This window comes from Glycine soja, chromosome 1 (genome assembly GCF_004193775.1).
Source record: "Glycine soja cultivar W05 chromosome 1, ASM419377v2, whole genome shotgun sequence".
Lineage (NCBI taxonomy): Eukaryota > Viridiplantae > Streptophyta > Magnoliopsida > Fabales > Fabaceae > Glycine > Glycine soja.
This window is the reverse complement of record NC_041002.1, coordinates 55,346,181-55,357,782: the sequence shown is the minus strand read 5'-3', so window position 1 is coordinate 55,357,782 and position 11,602 is coordinate 55,346,181. Positions and strand designations below refer to the sequence as shown.

The following is an 11,602-nucleotide window of genomic DNA, read 5'->3' as shown; positions in this document are numbered from 1 at the left end:
GTAGAATATTTTGCAGATAATTAAGCAGAAAAATAATTATTTAGTTGTACAAAAAATAAGATATATATATATATATATATATATATATATATATATATTTATAATAACATAGATATTATCAATGAAAATATAAAAAAAAATGAATATTTCAATTTTTGTGACACCAAAACACGTTATGATTTGATGATAGTTGCTCTTACCAGTTTTTGTTGTTCAAAGTGTTTCCTTTAATCTCCTCAAGTGTTGATCTGCTCACCCTTCTCATATGTCTTGTCATTATCTAATCTCCTCTCCAATGCATAGTGAGTACATGCAAGGGTACGTACTCCAATGTTCAAGTTAGTCTGAATACGATATATATGTTGTGTTGTGTTCAAATTACTCACATGAAGATTTTTCTTCCACTTTAGTTAAATCTTGGATGAGTAATTATTACCGAATAAATTCTTCACTTAAATCATGCTCAAGATGCTTCATAAGGTGAGTTGTTCAACCTATGAATTTGTATGGTACAATAATGAATTGTCGGTTACACTATCGATGTATGAACATTAAATTTAATTTTAATTCAAACATGTACAAATTAATTAATCAGTGAATTGAAAGTTTATACCGAGCCACAAACATACATATAATTACTTAAGTGAGAACATTTAATTACTATGAAAAAGGAAAATGATAATATTAATTATTAAATCTTATTTAATTTATGAAAAGCTTAAACGAACAAATATACACAATTTCTTTAAGTAATTACAATATATAATTACTGACAAATTAAATATTAATCACCAATTCATGATTGTGTACTCACACACGCACAATCCAACTTAAGGAGAAAGTATATATACAAACACGCCCGCAATCCAGCTTAAGGAGAAAATATTCTACCCAATCGTTATTAACTTTATCTAATTCACTTGCTTCTCTTTTATTCCCTCTCCTATAGCTCTTGCATCAATTTTTGGATGGTATTTGCTGGCCACTCAACAACTTTTGTGTACTTATTCCCATTCTATATGGAATACAATAGAAGTATATATTACTTTTAGGTTGACGGTTTCTTTTGGTTGTTTTATATATACAAGGGGGGGGTGATTAAAAAGATTTGGTTTGTTAAATAGTCCCATACCATCATGGTCACTAAGTAACAAGTTGAAATATTTGATGATGAGAGATATATTGACTTTGCTTATTTGATGATATCCAACTCATTAGTTGATTATCACTATTAACAATTAACAACGATCGATTTTTTTTTTTTGGATTACGTGTTAGTTAACAACGATATTAGTGTCATTAAAAGTTTAAGGCCTTTTCTTAATTTTGGGATAGCCACAAATAATATTCAATAGGATTTGAAATTCGTTGCTGAAACATTCAATACAGTGCACTAGCACGCGAATTGACATTGACAATTTAAGCCTGACCAACTAGTTTAAAATATCAATTTAGTGGCAAAGTATGAAGATCTCCATTTTTTTAATGAAATGGAGAGGATCCGAACTCAAATTATATAGGAACAAACGATAGTACATATAATAATAAATTTGCTCTCTTTTAATTACCTTTAGTCAGGTTTTTTTTTGTTTTTTTTTTAAAAGAAGTATATATGATTGAACAAATATAATCAATTAAAAGTTTAAAAACTATGTTATCGAAAAAAAAAATTACAATTAACTAAAGGTAAAAAAATTGACTGAGCAATAAAAAATTAATGAGTAAGTTGGATGCAACATTATTTCTATAGTTTTATTAATAACTTTAATTCAGCATTAGCTATACTTTGATAAAAAAAAATTAAGTTTTAGATAAAATCATTTTAAATTTATAAATAATTAAAGTTATATGTCTTGTGTTGTATGTCTTCTTCTATTTTAGTTAATTGATCTTGGTTGTGGGCTCTTTGCCCACGTCCATTCATAAAAAAAATGAGTTAGCTAAATAAATATAGTATCATTTCATTTATTAAATTCAACGAATATATTATACCTAACAAATATAATAATTAATACTATATACGAAAAATGTCAATACTTTTATATAAATACTGTGTTATAATTAATAAAATTAGCAGAGAGATATCAAACTTAATTTGTAAAAAACAGGAGATACAAGTGTAGTCATAGACTCCCTTTTCGTTAATAACATCAATAACGGATATTCAATGTTATACACAAAATAATTATGAAGTTTTTTTAAGGGTCAAACAACGGAGGGATATATAACGTAAGTTGCTAAAAACACGTAAATGTGAGTGTAATTTACTCAATACAAAATTATAATATGAGCAGTGCAGCGCTCACTTTCCGATGGCATTTGCTTGTCACTCAACGACAGTTTTTAGAATAAAAGGCATCATCTCATAAAAAAGATATTGACAGCTTCTATTTGAGTACTCATGCTCATCAAATATAATAGAAAATAATAGAACAAGTGTATGCTACTTTTGATTCACGGTTTCTTTTGCTTCTTTCGAATCTTTCCGGTGGGAAATAAATATAAATAAAACCATCTGATTTGTTAGTCCGGTACCATTTTGATCACTAAACAAGTTGAAATATTTGGCAGTATCATTATAATCACTAAGTAACAAATTGCAATATTTGGACCAAAATAATTTGGTGGAGAAAGATACATTGACTTTGCTCATTTTTATTTTGATAACACCATCATTATCATTATAATCACTAAGTAACAAGTTGCAATATTTGGACCAAAATAATTTGGTGAAGAAAGATACATTTGCTGATTTTTTATTTTGACAACACTATCATTCAATCGCCAGTTATCACCATGATGAGTTTGACTACTTTTACAATAATATATTAAAAATAATTTTTTATTAGTTACTAATGTAAAAAATAATTACACTGACAACATATAATTGATAACCTCTTATTTTATTAGTTAATTTTTTTCAAGTAAAATAGATTTTTTGTTAAAGTTTTATTTTAATCAGTAACTTAATTTTTCAGTTTTTAAATAAAAAGTTTTTTTTATTTTTTTAATATTATCTTACAATTTATCATTTCTCCATTTAATTTTAGAGACTTAATAATCTCATATTCAGCCTTGTTTATTTGTTAAGAAGTAACTTTTATCTACCTTTAAAAAAATAACTTTTATCTACCTTTAAAAAATAATAAGTTCCAAGGACTATGGTTATTTTTCATTTTAAATCAAATTATCTTTTTAGTATAAATGATAAATATTTATCATTTAAGACAATCATGTTTGAATAAAATAGAATCACAATGAATATAAAAAAGAATTGAGTATTTAATATTATTACGTACCTAAAATTCAAATTTAACACTATTAATTAAGCTGGCTTATATCCACACACTCTCGGTGGTATTTCTCTAATTTACTAATTTACTTATAATCAATTTTTAAGTTTTCACTGTTATAACTAGTGTTTAAGAGATAGATTAGTTATTAAATTAGCGAAAATATTGATTTACGGTCCAACCTTTGAAAAGATTGGGCAATTTGCACACATATTTACCTTGCGCACAGCTTCATTTCAACAAATTTGTAAATTTTAGAAATAGTAAATTTAATTGTGCAGAAGAGAGGAAGTATAAATTTTTAAAGGAAAGAAAAGAACCCTTTTCAGTTTTCACACCTTTGTACACTAAACTAAAATCATCACAAGACGACACTTATAAACATGATTACATACAAAATTGGCTTAAAGCAAAACCATCAATCGTGATGCGTCATATATCACTGGATGACTCAACCCTTATGCCACGTATCTCAAGGTTGTCTAGCTTCCTGGGTCTCCTGTAATATTTCAACAACAGAGAACAGCAAACAACGCTGACAGAGGAGGCAGCCATAGCAGCCCCAGCAATCCAGGGTGGCAATCTGAACCTTGTAGAAGGGAAAAGAGCTCCAGCAGCAATTGGGATGCCAAGCAAGTTATAACCCAAAGCCCAAAAGTAATTCAGGCGTATACGGGAAAATGTTTTTCTGGAAAGGTCAATGGCAGTTATGACATCCTCCAAGTTGCTCTTCATGAGGACAATATCAGCAGCCTCAATAGCGATGTCTGTACCAGCTCCTATTGCCATTCCCACATCCGCTGCCACAAGTGCAGGTGAATCATTGATGCCATCCCCCACCATAGCCACAGTGTACCCAGAAGCCTGAGAGAGAAAAGAAAAAAAAAGTCACTCAATATGTTACAATAGAGAATATACTCCTCTGAAACAGTACATACAGATGTGGAAATGAGACTCATGCTTAGTTAAGCAGAATTCAAGCACACACATTGAAGTTTATGGTATATAAACTATAAAAACCAGCAATCAAACCAGGGAGATAGAAAAAATAATGGCAGAAAGACGGAATTTTTAAGTACTGACTACTGAATGTAATCAGAAGATATACAAGTATTTCTTAATTACTTTACATGAAAAAGAAATTATAGCTATCTAGTTCTGGTTTCAAATAAGGTGATATTGTTTTCAATTTCAAGGCCTCAAAGCAATCTTATCGGTCAGTGTCATCTTAAAGATTAATAACTAACTTTTTTCTTAAAATTAAGCAGAAAAGTTGTAATCATTATGCATTTGTACCTGCAAGTCTTTCACTTTCTCTGCTTTTTGATCCGGTTTGGCCTCAGCAATAACATTTTCAATTCCTACTTCCCTGGCAATAGAACTAGCAGTTCCGAAGTTGTCCCCAGTCACCATGATGCTCTTGATTTTCATTGACTTCAGAATGGAAATGACTTCTTGAGCACCTGGTTTCAATGGATCGGATACTGCTAAAACCCCAGCTACTTTCCCATTTATAGATACTACAATTCCTGTTTGAGCCATCTTTTCGGCTTCAGCAAGTATATATTCAGCATCATCAGGAATTGCAATGTTATGGTCAGCAAACAAGCTCTTATTACCCACAATTATTTCCTTATTATGAACAGAGGCCTTTACTCCATGTCCTGTGATGGAAACAAAATCTCGTGCTTCTGGCCAAGAAGGGTTCTCTTCATCTCTAAATCTTTTAGCATACTCAACAACGGCCTTGGCCAGTGGATGCTCACTATTCACCTGAGATAGGCAAGTCAACTGTTAATGACATGCATATGCATATATTATCCACGAATTTTAAAATCACTTGAACAATTAACAAATTAAATTGCAATCATAACTTAAAGAGCTATCAGAATCAGTGACAGGATCCATAAATTTTAAGTTGTGGGGAATACTTGTATTATAGTTTAATTTTTTAAACTATATTTTAAATTATGGACACAATTTATATATATATATATATATATATATATATATATATATATATATATATATATATATATATATATATTAATAAGAAATAAAAATCTTGTGGGTGCAGACACTATAATGCAGATCCATCCCTGATCAGAATCATAAAACAAACTATTGTTTACTATAATTATAAACAAGGCTAAGCCTTTGAGAGGGAGATAGGGGAGACGACTACCTCAGCTGCAGCCACAAGTTCATAGAACTCCTGGAGCACCATTTTTGTCAATAGTTCTGTTCTCACTATCACAGGTTTCCCAACAGTGAGAGTACCCGTCTTATCAAAAACAATGCAGTCCACCTACAAGACAAGATAAACATATTCACGAGTGAGTAAATACTGATAAAATCATGAAAGCTTTTATAGATAATTTTGAGATGCCACAAGCCCATAACATACAACCAAGGACCAGTTTCTCCATTTTAACTTCCAACCAAGTGTTGAAAAGATAGGAATGAAAAAAAAAAACAATAAAAATCAGATTGATAGTAATATCCAAGAACACTATTTCCCTTCACCCAGCACAACATTAACAAACAACAGTACTTCATATTAAGAGCAGAGAAATGATATAAAGTCAACATGTTACAAACATCAGTACTCCTTTCCTTATTAGCAGAAATGGATCTCGAACAGCACTTGATACTAATGGTCTTTCCTATGCTTATTTTCTTCTTGCAACTTTATTAACCGTTCAATATTAAGCCCACCAACATAGACTAAGCAAATCCAAAATTCAAGTGGCTAACAAATGTGAAATGCAAATGCTGACCTTATGTGCACTCTCTAATGCTTGGCCTCCTTTGATGAGCACACCCTGAGATGCACCAACTCCGGTCCCAACCATAACAGCAGTTGGAGTCGCTAAACCCAAAGCACAAGGGCAGGCTATGACCATGACCGATATTCCAAACTGCAGAGCAAGCTCAAAACTGTCCATAGAAGACGGTATCCAAGACTTGGGGTAAGCATGATATTTTCCAGCCAAAAACCAGGCTAGCCAAGTAGTGAACGAGATGATAATCACCTGCACAGAAAACATCCACCCTTTTAAGCACAAACAAGGATTTAATAAAAATAAACAAATTCCTTCATTACATCACACAATTCATAATTACCAGAGGCACAAAGTATTTGGAAATGCGATCAGCAAACTTCTGAACAGGCGCTTTAGCCATCTGAGCTGACTCCACAAGACGAACAATCTGCGAAAGAGCACTCTCCGATCCCACCCTTGTTGCCTTAACATGCAAGACTCCATTCTCATTCACAGTCCCTCCAATAACAGTGTCTCCTTTCCTCTTCGCCACGGGTCGCGCCTCCCCCGTTATCATGCTCTCGTTCACGTGACTCTGCCCCCACACAACAAATCCATCCGAAGCCACCTTCGCCCCAGGAACAACCTTAATCACATCGTTCTTCTGAACCAACCTGCTATCAATCTCCTCCTCCCCAACAACGCTCCCATCACCGTCCAGAGTCAACAGAACCGCCGTGTCCGGTGTCAAGTTCATGAGCTTGGCAATCGCATCAGAAGTCTTCCCCTTGGCCAGAATCTCAAGATACTTCCCAAGCAGAATGAACGAAATAAGCATCGCACTCGTCTCAAAGAAATCATTCCCCTCGAAATGCGGAGAGGTGGCAGCTCTCAAAACAGAGTAAACAGAGTAAAAATACGCTGCGTTTGTTCCCAGCGCAATGAGCACATCCATGTTGGCAGAGCCACGACGCAATGCCTTGTAAGAACCATAGTAAAACCGCCACCCCAACACAAACTGAACCGGCGTGGAAAGCACCCACCGTGCAACCTCCCCCACGGTAAGCATGTTCACAATTTTGGCATCAAGCGAGTCCTTAACACCAGGAACATACATAAGCACCATGGAGGTTAGAAACACAGGAATAGTGAACACCAAGCTCCATAAGAAAGATCTATAATACTGTTTTGTTTCCTGGCGTCTGTGAGAATCTCTCTGTCCTTCTTCTGTGGGATATATCTTTGCCTTGAAATTCCCATTCCCTGTTTCGTGAATAACGTTAATGAAATTTCTGGGTCCTGTGACGTCCGGTTTGTAAGAAACCGATATTTTGTTTAGTTCCGTTGTTATGTCCACGGCAAGGACTCCTGGGAGTGTCTGAAGAGAATCTTCGATTAGTTTCATGGTTATGTCACCTTCCACGAGGAGGTCTATCTTGCTTAAGTCTTGGCTTGAACTGATAAGCTGGGCTTCGAAACCGGAATCTTGTATGGCTTGAAGGATGTGGTTGGTGGTGAGGAGAATTGGGTTGTAGTGGACTTGGGCCTCTTCGGTGGCAAGGCCCACGCGGGCTTCAAGGACCCCGTCAAGGGCTTGCAGAACGGATTCCAGAGTGGAGGAGCAGGAGGTGCAGCTCATTCCTTTGATCTGGATGCGGCATACTTGAACGGATTTTTTGTCGTCTGTGAGTAACGCGGCTTCGAAACCAGCGTCCTCAATTGCCTCGCGAATAGTCTCCACCTGAAAATAAATAATGAACAAGCGAGGAGAGTGAATTAATGTAGACGGAGGAGTGTGTTTGGGTTACTTACGTTAACGAAGGAGGGGTAGAAGATGACGTGGGCGCGGTTGTTGAGGACGTCGACGATGGCTTCACGGATCCCGGGGAGGCGTTTGACGGCCTTCTCCACGGATCCGGCGCAGGCAGCGCAGCTCATTCCGACGACGGAGAGAACAGCGGTGGACTCAGAGAGCTCTTGGACGGTGGCGACACTCTCGCCCTTGGGATATTTGGGCATGGAGGGGTAGTGAGGTCGCGGCGAGAGGCTTCGCCAGCAACTCAACGCTAACAGCTTCGCCATTGTTTTTTAAACTGCTACGACTCCGAGCCAGCTAGAGTCTTGCTTTTTATAGTGTCTATTGTCAACGGTGTTTTATTTTTCACTCATGCATGCCTTTTTTAGTCGGTGGGTCATTTACTTACGTGGGCTTAACGCAAACTTTGTTTTGGACTTGGGTCTGCGTAACCACTAAGGAATAACGATTCTTCCGTTGGATTTGATTTAAAGCAATAGCTAAGCACAGAATTAAGGTTCTTGACACCAAAGCCCACAATCGAAGTCCTACTACTTTTTCCCTAGAATAAGTTTTTTGAAGGTGAATCAAATCTTAATATAACTCAGTCCATCCATTAGGTTCTCATTGCAAATTGAATTGTATGGTCAGTTTTAATTACAATAATTGCCCGCATGTATTGATAGATTCCACCTTTTTTTTTTCCTTTCGAGATTTCTTGATACGTATTATTCTTTGCTTTTCCAAATATTATTCATATATACTCAGCTAGAAAAGGGAAGTACCTCAAATGTTCGACATTTACACAGAATACGTCAGCATAACTCCGCAAACTTCATGCATGGAATGGGTAATATATACAACCATTGGCTAATCCCAAAATCATAGTTTCTACGCAAATTACTACATTAATTATAATAAGTTTGAAAGAGTGGAAGGAGACGAGAGAAAATGTATTACCACTTATATTAATTAAGACATTTACAGTGTTCACGGAAGCACTAAAAAATTGCCATGATTGGAACCCTTATTATCTCGTTTTGTCTTTCTCTCGTTATATATTTTATTCAATTCAATGGTATTTTAATTGGGCCGTCAAAGACGTCATGGATTACGTTTAGAGCCGGCCAACCAAACTTGACTTTGATACTGAAAAGAAAGCCCATTCATTATTAGGCTTTTGAAAAATGAACAAGTCCAGTTGGCCATGGCCCACAGTCCCATTCATATTATTCGGGCCTTATCATCTTAGCTGTTTTTATCTGACCGACCCACTATCATAACAGGCGTAATTCTGCACCTACTTTTTCCTAACTTGAGACCGCATCTCATCTCAGAGAATCTGGACGCGTTAGGAATTTAGACCATTCATAATAGCTAGTTACTTCATGCACCCCCCTAATTGCTTCCTGCACTAATCTAGAATATAAAATTACATTTGAGAGCCCTTCTACAATCTAAACTTTTTAAAATAACTATTATAAAAATCAATAAATTTATTATATATGATAATTTGTTATTAGATGATAATGTAAAATTATTTTACACTATCAATACACTTACATAATATGTTTTTCTCTTAAATAAATTCTTAGTTGGTCTAGCTTATTTCTACCTCTAATAAAGGAAGAAAAAAAATCAACAGCTTGAATTTTATTAAAACATATTAGGTGTATACTAAAGTATACATTATTAAACCCTGACTTGTTTTCTTTAAAAGATTATCCACTGTACTTTTTTCTCTGAAACGAAAAGTGTACTTAAAAAAATTCTATATCTTCAAATTTAATTGTAAACTAGGGACATGATTTCTCTAATTAAGGCTTCTCCGAATTTGGAACATGGCAGTTAAAATTAACGTTGGAGCATAATATTGGCAAGGAAGCAAAATAGATTGCAACAGGCCCATCCATTAATTTCTCTCCCAGTTTCTATTCTCTAACAGCTATCTTAGTCTTCTCTAAGTTCCACCTCTCGTGGCTCCCAAAAACAAGGATCTTTATCAGTTATTTCTCTCCATAATTTTCATTGAGTCTGTTGCTCCTATTTTTCCATTCTCTATTGCTCCCATCACTTTCTTTTCATACATTTTTCATAAGGGCGCTTCTTCCTCATCGCTGGCAAAATGGTACGTATTTGATTATCCATTAATATAATAGTTGTTGCTGCTTCGTGAATTATCCTGCTGACAAGAATTGTGTTCTTCTTACCCTCGTTCCACTTTTTGGAAAATTCGGACAATCTACCTTCGAATGCCAATATTATCACCAATCCATATTCATATGATTTCTTGTGTGTGTATGAATATATATTACAGCTGAATATTTCACATTTCATATAATTAGGATGGTTTTTGACGTACGATGATGAAACTTGAGCTTCAGAGACATTGATTAAACTGAAAATTTTCTATCAAAGTAGGAGCTATGATATGATCGATCATGTCTGGGAGAATGAAAAGGCATTTCATTATGTGCATGCATGCCCCCTAAAACAAATCTAGGATGATACCAATTTAAAACTTTCTATGTTTCTTAATGTCTCATATGAAGGTTACGTGTTTTATGTGTCCTCTTAAAAATGGGAATTGGAACACAAGTTGGGAATCAGAACTACATACAAATTCTAAATTCTCACCTTAACTCAAAACAACATAATTTTTTGCATGTTGTGACCTGTGACAAAGAATGAATAAAATTCTTGAATTGTAATGGAAAAAGTGTGGAACAACAAATGATTGAATCATTTGATGACAAACACTATGGGGCAGGCAAATGCAGCGTCTGGAATGGCTGTGCATGATGACTGCAAACTGAGGTTCCAGGAGCTTAAAGCAAGGCGGATCTACCGATTCATTACATTCAAAATTGAGCATCAACAAGTTGTCGTCGACAAAATAGGGGAACCGACGGAAAGCTATGACGATTTTCAGGCCAGTTTGCCAGTTGATGAGTGTCGTTATGCCGTCTATGATTTTGATTTCACAACTGATGAGAATTGCCAGAAAAGCAAGATCTTCTTCATTGCATGGTACTAGTATATTACATACAAAACTGCACTTGGTTAATTAATAGGCTCACCTGGCTTCAATAGAAACCAAAATCACTTTTCTAATATACCTTGGCATTTCTATATTCTATGTAGTAACGCAAAAATCCTAAGACTAATATGACAAGTTGTTGAATACTCTTTGGGTGCAGGTCACCAGACACTTCAAAGGTGAGGATGAAGATGGTGTATGCAAGTTCCAAGGATAGATTCAAGAGGGAACTGGACGGCATTCAAGTCGATATGCAAGCAACTGATCCAAGTGAGATGAGCTTGGACCTTGTGAAAGCGCGAGCCTTCTAAGTCCCCCCCCCCTTTTGTTATCTCAGCTCTCCCACACAGTTACAATTTTTTTTCCTAACTGTGTTACTACATTGGGGGCCATTGTGTTATTGCTTATTTTATTAATCCAAAATGGCATGTATTATTATAACGCATCTTTCTTCAAACATTTTTCAGTTTTCCATTGATCTTGGTTAGTTTCAAGAGGCAATTATGTGGGTGGCTGGTTCAAGATCTAGTAGCAATTATTGTAGGTTTTTTCAATTGGAAGAGGATTTTATGTAAAAGCATTTATTATATGCTCCTTTTGTTTTTTACTTCTCTTCTTTGAAGTAGATCATGGACACGATACAATATTTATATGCGCTAAACAAACAAAAAGGCTCGTGATTTACATTAACGTAAGCATTAGAAATAAA

General features: G+C 35.0%; 2 protein-coding genes across 3 annotated transcripts; one reads left to right on the top strand and one right to left on the bottom strand.

Moving 5' to 3' along the window:
- Nucleotides 1-3,561: 3,561 nt before the first annotated feature.
- LOC114424634 (probable copper-transporting ATPase HMA5) lies at nt 3,562-8,180 on the bottom strand. The gene is made up of 6 exons (XM_028391501.1): nt 7,871-8,180; nt 6,420-7,799; nt 6,074-6,328; nt 5,479-5,601; nt 4,590-5,066; nt 3,562-4,157 (listed from the first exon to the last, which is right to left on the bottom strand). The coding sequence occupies exons 1-6, from the start codon at nt 8,138-8,140 to the stop codon at nt 3,726-3,728; spliced, it is 2,937 nt and encodes a 978-aa protein (XP_028247302.1). The 5' UTR covers nt 8,141-8,180; the 3' UTR covers nt 3,562-3,725.
- Nucleotides 8,181-9,883: 1,703 nt separating this feature from the next.
- Nucleotides 9,884-11,334, top strand: LOC114424616 (actin-depolymerizing factor 7-like). Of its 2 annotated transcripts, XM_028391491.1 has the most exons (3): nt 9,884-9,981; nt 10,624-10,883; nt 11,054-11,334. In XM_028391491.1, the coding sequence occupies exons 1-3, from the start codon at nt 9,979-9,981 to the stop codon at nt 11,202-11,204; spliced, it is 414 nt and encodes a 137-aa protein (XP_028247292.1). In that variant the 5' UTR covers nt 9,884-9,978; the 3' UTR covers nt 11,205-11,334. The 2 variants fall into 2 exon arrangements, with proteins under 2 accessions (XP_028247292.1, XP_028247285.1); XM_028391484.1 differs by lacking the exon at nt 9,884-9,981 and having other exon boundaries at nt 10,603-10,883.
- The last annotated feature ends 268 nt before the right edge of the window (nt 11,335-11,602 follow it).